This window comes from Diabrotica undecimpunctata, chromosome 1, assembly GCF_040954645.1.
Source record: "Diabrotica undecimpunctata isolate CICGRU chromosome 1, icDiaUnde3, whole genome shotgun sequence".
In the NCBI taxonomy this organism is placed as follows: domain Eukaryota; kingdom Metazoa; phylum Arthropoda; class Insecta; order Coleoptera; family Chrysomelidae; genus Diabrotica; species Diabrotica undecimpunctata.
This window is the reverse complement of record NC_092803.1, coordinates 152468676-152489389: the sequence shown is the minus strand read 5'-3', so window position 1 is coordinate 152489389 and position 20714 is coordinate 152468676. Positions and strand designations below refer to the sequence as shown.

The 20714-nt window shown below is 33.9% G+C and overlaps 1 protein-coding gene across 2 annotated transcripts in view; it reads right to left on the bottom strand.

The window, feature by feature from the left end:
* Positions 1-1968: 1968 nt before the first annotated feature.
* AIF (Apoptosis inducing factor) overlaps positions 1969-20714 on the bottom strand; it is a 34300-nt gene continuing 15554 nt past the window's right edge. For both annotated transcript variants that reach the window (XM_072520246.1, XM_072520247.1), the window contains exons 8-12: positions 17398-17598; positions 11041-11159; positions 7436-7657; positions 4217-4513; positions 1969-2834 (exon numbers count right to left, since the gene is read on the bottom strand). In XM_072520246.1, coding sequence (XP_072376347.1) covers positions 2433-2834; positions 4217-4513; positions 7436-7657; positions 11041-11159; positions 17398-17598 — 1241 coding nt within the window. In that variant the 3' untranslated portion in view covers positions 1969-2432. The remainder of the gene's footprint in view (positions 2835-4216; positions 4514-7435; positions 7658-11040; positions 11160-17397; positions 17599-20714) is intronic.

Below are 20714 nucleotides of genomic sequence, written 5' to 3'. Positions count from 1 at the left end.
ATCTATTCACACATAACTTAAAAAGCTGGATCATTGCATTCCACATCTGATCCCTTTTAATGTTGTCGTACGCTTGGCGGAAATCTTTGAAGAGATTATGGATAGTTCTACTGAATTCCCATCCTTTTTCAAGCAGCTGTCTTAGAGTAAAGGTCTGATCTATGGTCGATCTGTTTTCTGAAGCCGGCTTGGTATTACCCCATGAAATTTTCTACAAACGGTGTCAGCCTACTTAATAGGATGTTCGATAAGATTTTATATTTCGTATTAAGTAGGGAGATGCCTCTATAATTAGAGTACTTGGTTTTGTCTCCCTTTTTATGGAGATTATTACACTTTCGTGCCATTTTGTTGGTATTTTCTCTTCGTTCCTTATAAGTATTATTAGTTTGTGTATTTGTCTATGTAGAGTTTCTCCTCCGTACTTAAGGAATTCAGCCAGTATATTGTCAGAGCCTGGAGCTTCTCCGTTCTTCAATTTGTTAATTGCTTGCAATGTTTCATCTATTTTGGGGTCCTCTACCGGTAGGTCCACCCCAAAATATATACAGTATACTCCCTCTATAACGAACACGGTTATTACGAGGTTTCGCTTATAACGAGATACATTAGATGTCCCTTGAAATTTCTATTGAAATATAACCGTCTATAGCGAGGCAAATTTGGTTATAACGAGAGAAAATAAGATACAAAAACGTGTTTTTTACGTTTTTGGTCGGGTCGTGGCTATAAATAAATACCTTTTCAAACAGCCCCTCAATAAACTTAACTGCAGCCCGCAATAAACTTCTTTACAATGAATAAATACAACTGTTTCACATCTTTAGAAAATATGATAGAATGATACTGGACTATTTAAAGCAGTTAAAAATGACAGAGTTCTTAAAATTGCAGAAGCAATAGTTTATGTTATCCTTGACAATACGCTTTATACATTATGTAGTTGGAAAAAAATATAAGTACAGATTTTTTGTTTTAACGTATATCATTGATAATAAAAGTAAACAACTCTTTTATGTTTTAATATATTTCATTGACAATAAAAGTAAATAATTTTTTTCAAAAACGCCATTCAAACAATATTTATTAGCATCTTATATTGCTCCGAAAGGCTTCACCATAGGAAGTTAATGGTTTAGAAAACTACAGATTCATATGTATGCACAGTATTATTATTTTCTGATATAACGAGATCGGCTTATAACGAGGTAATTAGTCTGTCATTTCAGTTCTCGTTATAGAGGGAGTCTACTGTATTTTCTCTATGTTCTTCCTCTTAATGTATGTTTAGTAAAGTCTTGAAAGATTCTTGCCATGTTTGGAGCAGTTTTTTTCATTTATTACTAATTCATCATTTTTCTGTACTAGATTATTCTAGTACATAATAACTTGTATATTATATAAGCTGCGCTGATATTAGTTTAGTTGATTGATAAGATATTATCGTACTGTAAACTTATAAATATATTTACATAAATTAGAACCGCTCGCTTTATTGGTAAAACGCTACAATATATTATAAATTTCTATTAAAGATAAATGAATGGGGTGTCAGAATATTATCGACTATGGACCAACACTATACTAACACATATACGTTGGCGTTGGTTAGAAATGCGTGAAGCAAAGATTACTCCAAATCCCATTTGAAGTAACGATTTCGTCAATTGGCGTTCAATGCAATAGCCTGACCTCTATGTGTTGTCACAGATTTGCTGTGTAATTTTGGTAACCGCTGTGGATGTTGGATGCAAAATATTAAATAAGTACTGCCAGAAATGATTGACCTATTTTTTAGTTGTCGATATATGGTTGAAGCAAATCGACTTTATTATCAATCGAATCATTATTATCAGTTGTTTAAACAAAATACAACAACTAGGACGTTTTTAGTAAATTCAGATTAGCATTAGTGTTAACTCGTTAACTTCTCGAGTTGGAAAAGGATTAAATTAAAATAACACCTACAACACTTTATATACTTTATTAACGAAACAAAATGCAGTTGCACCAGTACTTTTTAAAAATTACAAATCTCAAAAAATGTATCAGAAACTAATAAATATAATACAATAGGATTGGAGTTTGATGGAGAAGAAGGATATGGAATTTTGTAGGTAAAAATGCGTTTAATAAGTTCTTACTAACTCCTGGATACTGGTCGTAAAAATATATTACAATCTAGAAATATTTGACCCCATTCCTTACCACAGAGAAATGTTTTTGGACGCACCTCAAATAATAGCGGGGCATCTGACAATGTACATGACAGGAAAGCGAAACACATAAGTCTCATAAAAATTGAATGGTTGTAAAAATTTGAACGAATATGTATTTGCAGTAATATAAAAAAATGTAACTAGTCAATCATTTCTAGATATTTATATTTGTACTAAAAACGAAATATTTCTATTCACACGTCACAACACGGTTTAATTTTCTGAATTTTTCGAATTTTTAGAATTTTCAGAGTTTTTCGAATTGTCTGATTTTTTCGAATTTTCAGAGTTTTTCGAATTTTCTGAATTTTCAGATTTTTCCGAGTCTTCCGAACTTTCCGAACTGACACTTTCCTCGTGAATATTGAATAATTTGGCTACCTCATTGAGGTCTTCATATTTTTTCTGATCCATGAGCACCTGCCGCGCTATGTTCATTCTGTTAAAAACATTCCACAGAACTATACCCACTACGATATCGTCTCTTAAATAAAAGATAATTCCCTTGCCGAAATCTTCACCTTCGGCAGCGTTCGGCGAACTATGAGATCGTCTTTTTTCTTCCAATTCTTTTTTCTGTTCTTCCGATAGGTATTTATTGCATTCTTCTGGTACCTAAAAATATACCATATTTATTATAACAATAGAAACAAACTTGTAAAATATCAACTCTTTCAAGGATTTAGCAAATATAAATTGTTAAAAGTCTTTTTTAATTATAAATAAGGTATTATTTATTATCTTTATTGGGAATTAACCATAATTTCAGTTGAAAATACGTTTATTTTATAAAGTGAATATATAAATATATAAATTTATATACATCAACCGTTAAAACATCAGCAGATCAACAGATCACAGTGCATCTAGAGATTACCCTTAAAAAATACTATCTATTGCACTCTTTACGTAGAGAAAAGACGTTGAAATGAAAGTAGACGATTGCATTTCTTTTCAATTTGACCTCTACCATTCTACTACACGTGGTTTATGATTTCACCTTTCATCAGAAACTTGTAGCTCGTACTGAAATGAAATGCCCTACATCTATATGGCCGTTATAGTACTATAACTTGCCTGAGTACGCTAGTAGCGACCTCTGCATGAAACAACAAGAAGACAGAAGACTAACATTTCCAATGAGCTTCGAGTAAGCTTGTATTTGCAGTTCACCCAATTCACCATTGAAGAGAAGTCTCCTGATTTCTTGTTGGTTCATATAGAGGTCGTTACTACGTTACTAGCGTAGTCAGGCATGTTATGTTACAATTACAGCCATATACTTCTTTTGACGGAAAAGATTTAATTTCACTTTTAGAGCTTCTGTACCAGTAGCTCTGATGAATCTTGGTAGGATGAAATATGTATAAGCGAATCTACAGAGGCAGTATGGGTGAAATCAAATCTTAACTGTATTTTCCTTAATTCTATTTACTCTTGAAATGTACTAACTGAGTACCAGAAACCAATTCACCAAAGGTTCTTATGAACCTTTGAAAAAATTCTGGTTCAAAAATCTGAAGTTTGATTTGGTCAACCAAGAAATTTTCGGATTTATACTTTGTGGTTTTATTCTCAGATGTCGCTGTAGCGTCTTTATTGAAGTTATTTCATTATTACTTCTCTTGACGGAGAAGATTTGATTTAACTTTTAGAGCTTTTGTGTCAGTCGCTCTGATGAGGATGAAATACATGCGAATATACAGAGGCACTATACGTGAAATCTAATCTTAACCGTCTTTTCTCTCTCTCTCTCTATACACACACACACACACACACACACACACATATATATATATATATATAAATTTTTTTCTATATCTGACAACAGATATATCGAACTTCAGGTTGTAAGTTCAGTATCGCCCTGTATATAATAGAATTAATAGATGTTAAACACTATAAACGAAAGCTAAATACTAGCTATAAAAACACATATTGTTATAAATACACAAACATTATCTCAAAATCAATTATTTAAAAATTCAAACTCTCACCTCTTCCGTTTTAGATCTAATTCCCTCATCGGTAGCAGTAACTACTGCCCTAGGATTATCTTTGTCGGTGGCTTTGGCAAATACCGCTACTGTAGGAAGAGCCGAATCAACAATACCGATCGCTTCGTATCCTACATCTGGTCCCAGATCTGACCAGAACATGCTCTGGTGTAAGTAAGGCTTTCGACCTCCGGTCATATTTTCGCCTGCTAGTCGTCCTGTAACCACGGCGTGGTCGTGGTGTTCGAAACGTCGTCTGCCTAGTTTTGTATCGTAGAAGCAAGCACAATCGCCAGCCTAAAAAATATTTTTAATATAAAATGTCAGACAATCTTAACATACTTTAATATTCTGTCAATATTGATACTGTATATTATAAAAAGCCTAGACTACATCAGATATTAAATTTGTTTAGTCACATACGCGGGTTGTCAAAAATATTAATTTTACGTAAGAGTTAATAATTTCCACAATTCATAGTTTTTGGCAAACCGCGTATATGACTGAAAAAATTTAATATTTGATGATTGTATTTTAGGTTTTAGAACATGCAGAACTTATTATAAAGCATAACTTTTTTCATAAAATTAAAAATAAAAAAGTTTCCATATGGTGCCGACTTAATTGGACACCTTGTATATATATATATATATATATATATATATATATATATATATATATATATATATATATATATATATATATATATATATATATATATATATATATATATTCCTGCATTAAAGATTTTACTGACAAAATCTTACATAGGCCAAACCAATCGAAGAATTTAAAACAGAATCTATGAACACTCCATTTCCGCTGGCAAGTCCGATCCAGTTTCAGTTCTAGGTCAACATCATCTCCATACAGGTCTTAAAAATAATTTTTAAAATTCCAGAACTCTAGACTCCATGCGTTTCTTTAAACAAAGAATGATCCGAGATATCAATGTGATCGAAAAAAGCCCTCCCCGCTGCTGAGTATCTCATAATAACGGTTATACGGTTAATGGTTATAAAATATGGAATCCCATTCTCACCTCACACAATCCCTTCTCACATTATCCTTATCGATGAAGACTTCCTGACAGTAGACATACACCTCAAGAACAACACAACATTAACAGTAGTTTCTTATTACAAACACCCAAATCAGCCCCTCTCACAAACGTTGATTGAATATATATCCAGCCTAAATAAGGCTATCATCCTAGGAGACTTTAACGCCAGGCATATTCAATTTGGCGACACGGTCACAAAATGTGAAGATCCTATCTGACCTTCTCCCAGAACTTCCCATCCATTGCATTACAAACCTTGAACGGACATTCTTTAATCACCAGGGCACATTCTCAGTTGATCACGTTGCATGTACATACGACGTGATCGATGTTCTTGACGATGAGCACATCCTGGGAGATTCAATTATATTGGACCACCTTCCCATATTAGTAAGAGAACAGATACTAAATCCAATCCCACCTCAAAATCTCTTAAATACAGTAAGAGACTACTTACACGCCGACTGGAACCATTATAGCAACCCAAATTGATCAATGGCATCACGGCACTCAAGACCTGTTAAATCAGGCAATTGATATTTCAGTCGGCGGCGAAAAAGCAAAAAATCCTTCTCCCCTAGTGGTGAACAATCAAATAATTCATTCCAATAATCACAAGGTCGAAGCCTTCAAAGCATATTTACCGCCTCAAACAACCCTCGAATAGATTATTACTTCCACGTACACACCAAAAGAGACATAGAAGCAAACAAGAACGACTACGCAGTTCAATTTTTTAGGACATTCTAACATTATATTTAATTGTATTGAACATATTTGAATTTCATTTATTTCCTTCTATTCCCGTTGTTGCTGAACACTAGACAAAGAGAATATAATAAAATCATGGTACAATGAACACAATGATATTATAATGTTCCAAAATTATAGTAATTATAATTATTCACATGTAAAGGTGGTTAATCAAGAAGTATTTAACACGACGTTTAAAAGACTTTTAAAGGTTTACGAATTAAGCAAACAGTTTCTAAAATATATAAAGAGGAAAGAGTTAAAATCCCGTAGTTTTTTAAGTAGCTTCTGCAATGTGTGGTTCTTCTGAAGCCAAACAGATACAGCATTGCTCGTTTTTGTGATTTAAACATTTGGGATACTAGAACCCCAAAAAAAGCAGACCATATCGAAGATGAGACTCGAGCAAAGAAAAATATGTTATTTTGGAAGGTGCTAAATTGATTTCCTTTACAGTAACATGTTGTAAAGATTTAAACTGATATATTCATATGAGTTATAGGTCTTCGTTAATCTACAAAATAAAAGATATCTATTTCTAGTTGCATAACTATGAACATCACAGTTTATTCAAATGTTTTTGAAAGCACCTATTTTTAACATATAACAAACATTCAAAGTTGTAACAACATGACAGGGTAAGATTTACAACTAAACATCATAGGTACTTTTCAAGACACTATAATGCTTTAACTGAAGGAGAGATGCGGTAAATTGCGACAATGTAAAAAAAACCATTTAACTATCATTACAAATAATGGGTCCGAGGGATCTTTGCTACGTCCATCGAGCAAAAAGACAAAAGAGGGAATCTAATCGTTATGAAAAGGCGACCAAAAAAGTGGCCTCTGATGGCGGACATATCCGGAAATGCGAATGCGCCAAATTTAAATTTTCCGACACTTATTAACAGTAGCTATAAAATAGTTTTCAGAATGTGTCTTAGACGAGAATATTTTAATTAAGTATTAACGATAACAGTCTAAAATGTGAAACAATTGTTAAAAAACTTCAATATAAATAAGATTTCATGTGACAGTTGGGACAAATAATAACATAACCCAACTAAATTTGATTTCTTAAACAAGGAAAGACTCTCTTTCCTTGTTTAATTTGGCCTCTCATGATGGCACTTCCTGTCTAATAATATTTTTGCCCCCACTACCTTTACATTCCCTCTTTTGTCTTTTTGCTCGATGGCTACGTCACACGCCTTGCTCAGCTGTCAAATGTCATGCGCAATATCATACCGTGTGTTCATTGTACCTTGTACCCATGGTAAATTGTACAAATCTAATTAATAGTTTGGCGTTTGTAATTAAAATTATCCAGATACATGAATTATAAAAGTCAATAAACTAACAATTAGGCTCTTATTATAGAGATGAGTTTATTACACTTACAATGTAAACATCGCTTCTTGCTTGTAATTCTGTATTAACTAAAAATCCACCTAATTCCGGATCAACTTCCAAGTCAGATTCTTCAGCTAGATCAGTATTTGGCTCGACTCCCATTGCAACGATAGCACAATCAACGTGCAAAGTTGAATTATCGTTTAATGTTAAAATCAGTCCTTTCTTTCCATCACTCTTCACGCCTATTACTTCTGTATGAGGTCGTACCTTAAAAATATTACAAAAAAAATAAAAAATTGTTATTATATAAATATCAAATAAATAAGTCATTATATATAACAATCCGTTAAAATAATATTTATTACTTAATATTATTCATTTAAAAGAAAAGCAAATGGTAAACACAAAAAATAAAATTAAAGGTCAAATAATATAAGAAAGATTTGTGGAAAAGCAGTGGCGGCGCCTGGTGTAAAGTATTGGGGGTGCACACATATTATATATACCATATAAAAATAGATAACACCATAGGCCTCCGCTTCAGCCCTATTTGCGTAAGCAAAAGTTTTTTGAGTGTCGTCAAATTGTAAAAATCAAAGGATCTTATTAAGAAACTACAATAAATAATGTATTTTATTAAACTTAAAATTATAATTTAGTTTTTAAATGTTACAAGCAAGTTTTGTATTGAAAATCAAGTCGCCTGTCTTTTTTTGAGATAAATTCTTCATTAACCAATTCATTAAAATTTGGAATTTCTTGAATCATTTTTTTTTCAATTGATCTCATGGCGAGTGCAGTTAGTCGATCCTGGCCCACAGTACTTCTAAGGAAAGTTTTGATACGTTTCAATGTAGAGAAACATCGTTCTGCTTCTGCTGTTGTCATTGGCATCGTAACAAGTACTTGAAGGATTAAATTAATTTCAGAAAAATCTTCTTGCAAATTATTTTAAATCAAAAATTTAAGTAAGTGAACTGCTCCGGTAAGTTCTTTAAAATCGGATCTTCTATAAACAATTTCCAATTCAGTCCTTAATTTGTTTTTATTTAAAAAGGGATAATTGTTAATTGCTGATTCCAATGTCAATGTAGGAAAATTTGAGCTGTATATTTCAAAATTGTCCACTGAAAATAATTTTGCTATTTCCAAATGTCCTGTAAACAAAAACCTTCTTTTAATTTCAGATAGTATAGTATCGCAAACTTCCTTAGCTTGAATAATTGTGGAGACATAAGAATTTCTGTCATCTTTCTTCCGTCTCTTCCTGGATTGACTATCGTCAATGTCTGTTAACTCGGTTTCTCTTATAGTGTGAATATTGTCTCTTTCTTTTTGTATATTTTCTTCAAACGTAGTCAGGCATCGTTTTACGATTTCGGAATCAGTAGCAGTTTTTTTTATTTGTGAATATAGTATGTCAACGTGGGGCATAACACGATGAAAAACTTTCAACCAAAATACAAATTTATTATCATTCAATAACCATAAAAGTGCACCTGCTTTTGTTATGGTACCAGATTGCCTGGATGTGGATTGTATTCTTTTCATGCACTCTATTAGGGCTTCTCTATTTTCATACACCATGTTCACCGTTCTAATTTTGAAATTCCATCTTGTAGCAGATGCTGACGGAACCATATTTCCCACAACTTCATCTAATATGGCAACTCTCTGAGGTGAATTTGAAAAAAAATTAGTAATGTCGGTCAAATCAGCAAAAAATATGCGTACATTAGTATTTATGCTTGTTGCCTGAGACATTAACAAATTTAACTGATGCGCATACCAATGTATATAATTGGCATATCTAAATTTATCCTGAATGAGTTTTTGCACACCCCCATGAACGCCACTCATAACACTTGCTCCGTCATAGCTTTGAGAAATTAACTTATCGGAACTTGATAAAACACAACTTAAACATTCTTCTATGCAGCCAGCTAAGGAAACAGCATCGTGGTTATTTGGTTTTAAAAAAGTCCAAAATCTTTCAACAGGGGTCCCGTTTTGTAAAGTGTAACGATAAACTATAACCATTTGAAAAATATTTGAAATGTCACTCGTTTCATCACTCACAATGGAAACAAATTTTGAAGCAGCAATTTCTTTTTTGATATGTGCCTGACACACTGAAAGCATACAATCGAGTAAATAATTTTGAATGTCTTTTGACGTTCCTTTAAACACAGTAGCTTGCTGCAAATGGTCTTTGAGAGCTAAATCCAATTCGGCGGAAAAATTTATGAGACCTCTAAATATACCAGGGTTTATTGAATCCTTTATTTCATCATGGCCGCGGAGAGCAAGTTCAAAAGCACCACAAAATTTGACACAGTTTATAATTTTTGATAAGACGTACCTATTATTTTTTATTTGTTCATTATGTTTTGCAATATTTAATCGGTATGCACTATTAGTTGTTGCCGAATATCTTGTTTACCTAATAAATTGAAACCTAATTTAGCAGATATGTGTGACTTTGAATGTTGATGCCTTTTAATTTTTTCGGATAAAGGAACTAAGTCTTTAATGCCATATTTTGTCCATTCTGATTCCTCATCTCCAAATAGCAAACAGGGAAAACAGTAAAGAGTATTGGTAGTAGGTAGTAGCACACCCACACAACCAGTCAGTTTTTTCATAAATCTCAATTTTAAATGATCGTTTATAATCCCGACTTTTGCATTTTGTTACCTTCGAAATTAACAAATTTGGTTTAGGACGACCGGCACTTTTAATTTTTCTTCTAAAGATAGTGAAGAAAATTTAATTGATTTTAAATAATCCACGCTAACATTCACGCTCTCCATTCTTAAATTGTTTGAAACTTTATAAGCAACACTAACACCGCAAAATTTAAATGTGTATTTGCCGTCCGTACAAGTTACAATGACAATAGGATTTAGGATCACCGATCACAATCGATTTGTGCACACCAGGCCAGCTACAACGCGGGGCTATTGCGGGGAAGTGGGAAGTGCGGTCGGTGGTATTGGGCCAATGAAAATTAATTTTTAGCTGAGCAGTGCTCTGGAGATTGTGTCTCATGTCTCGAACCCGTGAAGTTTACGCATGTCTAAATAGAATAAAAATAACTAAATGTTACCTATTACTTATAAGCTGCTCGGATCTGTAATTTCTGATTTCAGTTACGGTTAATTAGTTGATTAAAAATATTTATAGAATAATAAATTTTAAATATTTATATAAATGTTTGTATGAAAATAATTGTGGGAGTGCACGTGCACATGTGCACTTATGAAGGAACCGCCACTGTGGAAAAGGTAGTTGATCCAAGTTAAAGAATTCACTATTTTTACTGGGAATACGCAATAATTTTACTTTAAAATAAGTTTATTGTGACGTTTTGGTTTCCAGTTCGGAAATCATACTCAAAATATAAATTTTTAACAATTACTCACGCGGACGTCGAAAAGGTTGTTCAGATTACCACTACCAGCAAATCCTTTGACTTTTGTATAAACATTTTTTAAATTTAATTTTATTTTAAAAATTTGAAACTCGCTAAATGTAAATTTGAAAATGTCACTTGACACTTCAATGATCTTTCTTTGCCATTATAAAATCAACCACGTGATATAAATTACTGTGTTAGATTTGAATATTTTAAATTAGAAATGACTTACCCGCACACCTTCATCTTTTACTTTCTCAGTCGTCCAAAGAGAAAGATATTCCGGTAATATTTTACCCATATTTCCGCCTTCTTTAAAAAGTTGATATATCTTTCTAGGATCTTTAGTATCTGAAAAAATATATCTATATAGAGTATTTATTGGTTTTAAGAGGTTTGTAAAAACAGCTATAAAAATAGAGGCATGACATTATTTCAACTCTTAAGGAATTTGGTCAAGTAGTAAAACATTCAAATACATTTTGCCCATTTCCACAATATTTCACATTGAATATTACGCTCATCTGTATCTTATCCCACATAGTCTCCATCATCTGCTACATTTGTTGTTTTTAAACGGTTAAAAAAGTTATGTACAGGTGGTATAAAAGACAAAAGATCCAACATGTCTTGCTTCCGGTATAATCGGAAATGCCACATTCAGGACAACATTATATTTCAACTTAGTGTCATCAAAGATCTATATCTTCGTTATTTCAGATTTTTAACCCTCCGTTACTCGCGCGGGGTGTTGTGATCACCCTATGCCTTCTTCTTCTTCAGGTTCGTTCTCCTATCGGAGGTTGGAAATTTCTGAATAATTCTAATGAGCTGCAACCGAACCACTCTCTCAAATTTCTTAGCCAGGATATTTTGCGTCGTCCTGGGTTTCTCTTCCCTTGCACAATTAATCTAAGTAATACGTACTTCGGCCACGTGATGCGGAACGAAGAAAAATATCGAATTCTTCAACTTGTTATGTAGGGTAAAGTATTTGGCAGAAGAGGACCGGGACGCCGTCGTATCTCGTGGTTGAAAAATCTCCGACAATGGTTTGGGATGACCTCAGCGGAGCTGTTTCGCAGAGCAGTCAACAAAACCATGATAGCCTTGATGATCGCCAATATCCGGACCGGATAAGGCACTGAAGAAGAAGAAGAATACGTACTTCTCGCCCCTCATTATATGACTCAGATATTGAATCTTTCTAATTTTGACAGTTTTTATGACTTCACATTCTTTCTTCATTCTTTGTAACACCTCTATATTAGTTACTTTTTCAGTCCACAATATTCTGTGGATTCTCCTGTAGCACCACATCTCAAAGGAGTTTAATTTTTTTATTTCAGACTGTTTTATTGTCCACGCTTCCATGCCGTATAGTAAAGTAGAAAAAACGTAACAACGTAGCATTCTTGTGCGGATCTCTAGATTAAGGTTACGGTTGCAAAGTAAGTTCTTCAATTTTATGAACGTGTTTCTTGCCATTTCTATTCTAGATCTGATTTCTTTTGTTTGATCTCCATCTTCGGTTAGCCACGTTTCTAAATATTTATATGCTGTTACTCTTTCGATCTTTGTATTATTGATGATCAGGTTATCTACATTTTGTGGTTTTTTGAGAATATCATTGATTTCGTTTTCTTGAGATTCATTTGCAGTCCGTACCTTTCACATGCATTGTATACATGTTGTATTATGTACTGTAGATCTTCCATGTCACTTGCAAATATGACCGTATCGTCCGCATATCTAATATTATTAATGCTATTTCCGTTGACCAAAATACCTTCCACAATATCCAATAAAGCTTCTTGAAATATCACTTCACTGTAGACGTTGAATAAGAGTGGTGAAAGTATGCACCCTTGTCGAACTCCTCTAAGTATACTTACTTCCTCTGTCAGTTCTCCTTCGACCCTTATTCTTGCTTTCTGATTCTGATACAGATTCGATATAATTTGTAGATCTCTACTATCTATGTTTTTGGTCTTAAGAATACTTAAAAGCTTTTCGTGTTGAACTCTGTCAAAAGCTTTTTTAAAATCTATGAAGCAAGCATATATGTCCTGATTCATATCCAGACATGGTTGTGTCAGAACATTGACACCGAATAATGCTTCTCTAGTTCCTAGACCCTTTCTAAAACCCATCTGTGAATCACTTATTTCTTGTTCTAATTTCATGTGGATTCTGTTATGTATGATTTTAAGGAAGGTTTTCAATGTGTGGCTCATTAATGCAATTGTCCGATAGTCATTACAATCTTTAGCATTTGTGATTTTTGGAATCGTTACAAAATCCTTTGAGCTGTGGATATATCGCCGTATTTTTCGGATATCCTGGACAGACCACATCACTAACGTGGAAGTAATGCAGAGAATAGGCAAAAGCAAAGAAATAATCTTCACCGTTAAGAAACGGAAGCTTGAGTACTTCGGACATGTCATGAGGCATACTAAGTACCGGCTGCAACAGTTATTAGTCCAAGGAAGAATCGACAGTAGGAGGGGACCGGGAAGAAGACGACACTCATGGATGCATAACCTGCGACAATGGTTCGGACTAACATCGACCGAACTGTTCAGAGGTGCCGTAAACAAAGTCAAAATAGCCTTGTTAATAGCCAACGTCCGAAACGGATAGGGCAAAGGAAGAAGAAGAAGAAGACAAAAGTTGAGACAAGCCATTCTTTGGGTATGTGTCCCGTCTTGTATATGGAGTTAAAAAGGTCTACCAAGACATCAATATTATCTTCGTCAATTATCTTCAATAGTTCAATTGGTATATTAGCGGGTCCTGGAGCTTTTCTACCTTTTGTGTGTTTTATGGCATAAATAACTTCCTCTTTATTCTGGTCCCATGATTTCTCCGTCAACTTCTAATTGTTCTACTTTTTGGTCATAAAATAGGTGTTCAATGTATTCTTTCCATCTACGTAATTTGTCTTGCGTTTCAGTTATAGTGGTACCATCTGCATTTGTTAATATCCCGATTGGTTTGTTACGATTTCCTGAAATCATTTCTTTAATCTTCTTATGGGTGTTGAAAGTGTCATACCTTATTATATAGCTGCATATTTTCGTCGTCTCTACCACCTGGGAAGAATCTGATCAGTGTACTGTCAGTCGTTGTATCGTAAGCACGTGCTTGGGGTGTTCGATATTTATTTTTTGCCGGTAAGTATATTTATTCTTTTTACACTTACATGGAAGTCTGAACATGTATTGTGTTTATATAATATTTTCAATATTACTTTTTAGGAAAAATGGGCGAATATAAGTTAGAACAAGCGCGATTACTCAAACTATTTGATGAATGTATGAGCGATGACGAAATACGAATAAATAAATCAGAAGAAGAATATCCTTAAGATGAAGAATTGACCCAAATACGGAGTGATTCTGAACCAGATAGTGAGCATGAAATTATGACTGAATCTTCTAGAGACGATGATTTGACAAGTGATGAGGAACAAGAAAGGGACGGAAATAGTTTTTACCTTGGAAAGACAAAGTCACTAAATGGTCAAGGGAGAAGAGTCGTGAGCAGGTGAGAACTAGAGGCCATAATCTAAATTCCCATCTACCAGGAACAATAAATGTAGCGAGAAATTGTAAGTCCGAAATTGAATGTATTAATTTGTTTATAACTGAAGACATAATCAAAGAAGTTACAGAAAGTACCAATATATTTATCAATAAACTCTCCGCCAATTACAAACGTAAGAGAGACTGCAAAGAAACCAATGGCATAGAAATTCGTGCTTTAGTTGAGTTACTAATATTATCTGGCATTTGTAAATCCAGCCATAGCAATATCAAATATTTGTGGGATATTTCAAGGCTTGGAATTAAAACATAATTATAAAACTATGAGTTACAATCGTTATTTTCTCATAATATGTGTAAGGTTTGACAATATAAATACCCGCGAAGAAAGAGTATTGCTTGACAAGTTTGCTACCATTAGAAGTATTTATAATCAGTTCAACAATAATTGCTTCGCAAATTATTCACTTGGTGAATTCGCAACCATTGATGAACAACTTTTGAATTTTAGGGGTAGATGCTCTTTTCGATTTTTCCAAAAATTTTCCAAAACACCCTCAATAATATCAAAGCGGGAGTTACCGTTAACGTAAAATTAATTAACAACTTATGATATGCAGACGACACTGTGATCATAGCAACGAGTATAGAAGATCTACAACATGTTATCGAAAGCTCAAATATGCATAGTGCTGAGATGGGAATTACTATAAACGCGAAAAAAACGAAGTACATGCTAATTACAAAAAGACCACAAAATATACATCACCTATTGACAATCAATGGTAACGTGATAGAACAAGTAGAAAAATATCAGTACTTGGGAACTTTGACCAATGAAACCACTGATCATACTGCAGAAATAAATAGGCGAATAAAGATTGCCAGATCAGCATTTATACGAATGAAGCCACTCCTAACGTGCCAAAATCTAAATTTGGAGATCAGACTACGCACCATTCGCTGTTATATATTTTCAATATTATTATATGGAGCTGAGACTTGGACATTAAAAAAATGCAATTTAAAAAGAATCGAGGCTTTCGAACTCTGGTTATACCGCAGAGTATTAAAAATATCATGGATTGATAGAATTACAAATAAAGAAGTACTGGAGAGGGTTGGTAAAGAAACCGAACTAATCACCACTATACAAACCAGAAAACTGGAATATCTAGGCCACGTGATGAGGGGACCAAAATATGACATTTTGAGACTCATCATACAGGGAAAGATTCAAGGAAGAAGATTTGTTGGCCGAAGGCAGAACTCATGGTTGAAGCATCTACGTGATTGGTATCAATGCAGATCGATTGATTTGTTTAGAGCAGCAAGTTCAAAAATAAAAATAGCCATTATCATTGCCAACCTTCGTAGGGAGACGGTACTCTAAGAAGAAGAAGCTCTTTTCGACAGTATCTACGAAACAAGCCGGCACGATATGGCCTTAAGTTTTTCGCTATATGTAATTCCAAGGCATTTTATACCTTACAATTTGAACCTTATATTGGAAAGCAGCCAGATGGTCCTTTTCAAGTTAGTTATAAGCCCATTGATATTGTGCAGCGTTTGTGTAGTACACTCTTCGGTTCAGGAAGAAACTTCACAACGGACAACTGGTATACCAGCATACTATTAGCAGAAACATTACTGTCTCACAAATTATCGTTAGTGGGTACACTCAGGAAAAAAAAAGAAACAGATACCACCATGCTTTGTCACTAATAAGGTACCTGGGCAATCTCTATTCGGATTCCAGCAAAAAATATCAATGACTCTCGTTTCATACTGCCCAAAGCAAAATAAAAATGTAATCTTATTGTCAACTATGCACATAAAAGACAATACTGTGAATATGAAGTTTCTCCGAATGTTAATAAGCCTGACACAATATTATTTTTCAATAAGAACAAGAGTGGGGTTGATAGTGTAGACCAAAAAAACAGATGGAAGTTAGGTCACAAGTAAAATCTCTTCCAAACTCTCTGAAAATAGTCCTAGGTAATGCAGCAACAACCAGTGATAATATGCCTATAAAAAAGGTACGATGCACTATATATCCACGAACAAAAAACATTAAATGTAAGAGATGTTGCAAAAATTGCAATAAAAATATGTGCCTAGCCATATGAACACAATATGTGATGTATGCTACCGAGGCCAGTGAATTTATTCTAAGTTTATTTGTTGTTCTGTATATATAATAAAAATTTTTTGGTTTCACCTTTTTTACTTTATTTTTTTTATTTCTTTCTCAGTTGTACGCAAATTTATTCCTAAAATCTATGTTTATAAAATTCAACGACTTCATATGTAGAATGTATATTTGTTGAAATAAATAGTTTTATTTCTTGACAAACTGTTAACATTATATACCTGAAATATAAACAAAGTTTGGGTTTTATTACTTTAAACAAAAAGTAAGATAAAATAATGGGGTGCTGCAGACACCTCGCGAGTTGACACGTTCCTGAAATAAGCGCGATTAACACAGAGTTAACATAACTGTATCCGCCATTAGTTTTAATCAAAACTTGTCGCGCTACAGCCTGTATAATACCAAACGAATATAAATGCTTTGATTATGAGCGCCTCTATCGACCACGTTACAAATCTGGTTTTCAAACGGTTGTCATCGTCTCCATAAGAGATAACTTTATAGAAGCCAGATAATCGTGTATACAATACATCAAGTCGCCTGAAAAAAAATTCCGATTGACTCATAAGTAATTTGCAATGAGTAATGGGTAATAACATTGTAATTATCTTAACAGGAATGAATCATGAGTCTCTCAGCAAAAACCATATCAACCTTGTTTTAATTTGAGTAACAAAATTAACAGCATTATTTGTTTTGACTGAGATTTTTTATTGGATTGATAATAAGGAAATAGTGAATTATTATGGTCTGATCGGAAAAAATACAAAATATTCAAATTAACTTCAATGACACAGAAAATATAGCTAAAAATTAGTTTAAATTATACATTATACTTATTTTAAAACTATTTTAAACAGTAATAAATTTCTTTACTTACCTTTTGAAGCTTTCCTTGCCATCGCACACGCCAACTCGCTACCCAAAAATCCACCACCAATGATGGCTACAGCCTGTGAGTGCTCAAACAGCTCGCTGCATTCTTCGAAGTCTAAGATATCCCTGTAAGTCATTATCAAATCTTTTAACTTCTCGTCCTCTTGGGCTGCCTCAAATACTGGCGGAATCTTCGGTTTAGCACCTAGAGAAAATGAATAAATAAAGAATTTAAAAAAGATTTTATTATAAAGAAATATTTAGTTTCAATAAGCTAAAGATAATAATAAGAGGAGTTCGACAGGGATATGTGTTATCTCCGTTTTGTTTAATTTATATGTAGAAAATATTTTCTAAGAAGCTGTGGAAGACAGAACAGAAGATATAATTGCCAACGAAGTAGTCATCACAACTTAAGATACGCTGATGACACAATTTTGCTAGCAATGGATAAAGATGATCAGTATGTGATGAGCAGTAACAGACTATAGTAAAGAAACGGGTTTGAAAGTTAATACAAAGAAAACAAAAATATAGCTAACAATCTAACTGATATCGGGACAGATGGAGAAATAGTGGAGAGAGTACAATCATACAAATATTTGGGCTGTTGGGAGAATGCAAATTAGGACTTATTTCAGGAAATCAAAAGCAGAATCCTGCAAGCCAGCACATGGTTTAAAAATATGTAAAAGATATTAATCAATAGAGCGCTAAGAATTCCCATAAGAAATCGGTTGTTACGTTGTTATATCTTCCACTCCAGAGTAGAAATGGAAGCATGGAGTCTCACTGAAACAATGTATAAAATAATTGAGGCTTTCGAGATGTAGGCGAACCGCCGAATGTTGAGGGTAGAGTAGTTGAATACAATGAAGAATGAAGCAGTTTTACAACGTGTAAACAATAAAAGAGAGGTTCTGAATACCATCAAAATACGAAACTTTGCCCACATGATGGGAAATCCTAAATATCAATTAGTCTTCTTGGTGTGCCTGTCCGTAACGAATTTTTGCAATCATCATGATAATCTTTATCTCGTCTACAGCAGCGCGGAAAAGTTCCACCTATGGTTTGTTAAAAGTTTGTTTTGTTCTGAGTTCCTTTAACTAGGATGTTCCTCTTCTTCCTGGACTTCGCTTTAAAAATATTTTTTCTTGAATATGAATTACTATTGTTCTGAAGCTATTTTCTTGTGGAATTTTAAATTAATTACTATTTAAATGGGAATAAGCCACGATTAAAGGTTAAAATACGTTTATTGGCGTTTCAATTTCCATAATACTGTCAAAAGGTCTGACAGTATTATGGAAATTGAAACGTCAATAAACGTATTTTAACCTTTAATTGTGGCTTATTCCCATTTAAATAGTAATGAATTACTACATGTAATTATTCAGGGAAAAATAGAAGAGAAACGTGGTCATGGACGACGAAGAACATCCTGGCTCAAGAACTTCCGTCATTGGTGTGTATGATACTGTTTAGTTCTGTTTCGGCCTAAATAGTGTTGTAAAAGCCATGCAGGACTTGTAACTAACATTAATTAACACAATAAAATAATAGAAATACTAAAATATCCCCAAACAATTAGGACTATTGGCCAGAGGAGGTGAGGCAGTACACTGTACTTTGTGTGCAGTAGTTAAATAATTTTTATCTCCGCTCTAGCAGGTATCAGCTACAAAACATTAAAAAAACTTTAAAACATTAGTTTCTTAAACTATGCGTCATTATAGAAGCCATTGAGATCGAGAAACAACCCGAGTCTTTCAGTAATAAAACCATTAGGTAAACATGATGGTACTCGATTATCTTTTTCACAAACACGTTTGTTTGTATGGAAATTTTGTGTGCAGTATTTTTTCAGCGGTAGTAGTTTTAAAAAAAAATTTAAACTTTAATACATTCGCTATCAATACAAAACGAAGAACTTGTGCAGAAAAGCGTGGTCAAGCAAGTTAAAGAGGAATCGTAAAAAATAACTTTATTTTTGAAGGAATTTTTTGATTCTAACGTTTTTCTTATCCTGAATTCCACACAGTGAGCCGAAAGCTCTTAGGCAGTCTCGCAGCTAAATTAACAGTATGACAATATTAAGCTTTCTCAGATTTCAACTACTCGTAGCGATAGTTGCACTTCCTTCAAACATTTCTGGCCACCTGTCGTTGTGAAAATGTTTTTTAGGTGTATCATTTTATTCAAATCTCAGCTTGTGCCAAATGTGTTTCTTGGAAAAAATTGAGTTTTAAAAGCACTTTGCCAAATTAGACCATGCTTTACTGCACTAATTGACGACTAACGGGAAAGTTCTTAAGAGGAAGAGTGATATTAACAACTAGGATAGGAATGTAATTATTAATGTAAATTGTTTGTTTGCACGACTAGTGCAAATGACAATGACAGAAACAGAAGCACAGGTATGTATTCAGGGACAGATCACTGATGCGTTTACGATAACGCAAGGACTGAAACAAGGCGACCGACTAGCTCCAACGCTCTTTAATCTTGTTCTTGAATATGTAATTAGACGATTGACGGTGAGCGGAAATAACATACTTACAAACAGGTCTACCCAATTAGCAGCATACGCAGATGATATAAACATAATGAGCAGAACAGTGAATGCAGCGGAAGAAACCTACGTTGAGTTGAAACAGAGTGCAGAAGCAGTAGGGCTAGCAATAAATACAAATAAAACAAAACTACTCATACAAACCAGATCAAATAGACCGGTGCTACAACACTTTATTGACGATATAGAACATGTAAATAGATTCACATACCTAGGAATGGATCTGGTCGCAAGCAATGAAGAAGAACCGGAAATAAATAGAAGGCTTGTGCTGGCAAATAAAGCCTATTTCGCGATGGGCCACATATTCAAATCGCGAGACGTACACCGGAAAACAAAACTCCGGGTCTATAAAACAATAATCAGGCCCATAGTAAGTTATGGTTGTGAAACATGGGTGGTGACACAGAAATCTGCCAATGCATTAGATGTGTTTGAAAGAAAAATATTACGTAGGATCCTGGGCCCAATAAGTGAAAACAACAACTGGCGAATTAGGTATAATAGAGAAATATACGAGCAATATAGAGAACCAACTCTAGCACAACATACTAAACTGCAGAGATTACGGTGGGCAGGGCACGTGGTCCGCATGCATGAGAATAGAATCCCCAGAAAATTATTAAATGCAAGAATGCAGGGAAAAAGACCTGTTGGAAGATCTAAAAAGAGATGGGAAGACGAAGTCGATGAGGATGCCAGGAACTGCCTGGGAACGCGTTCATGGAAAAGAACAGCGGTAAATC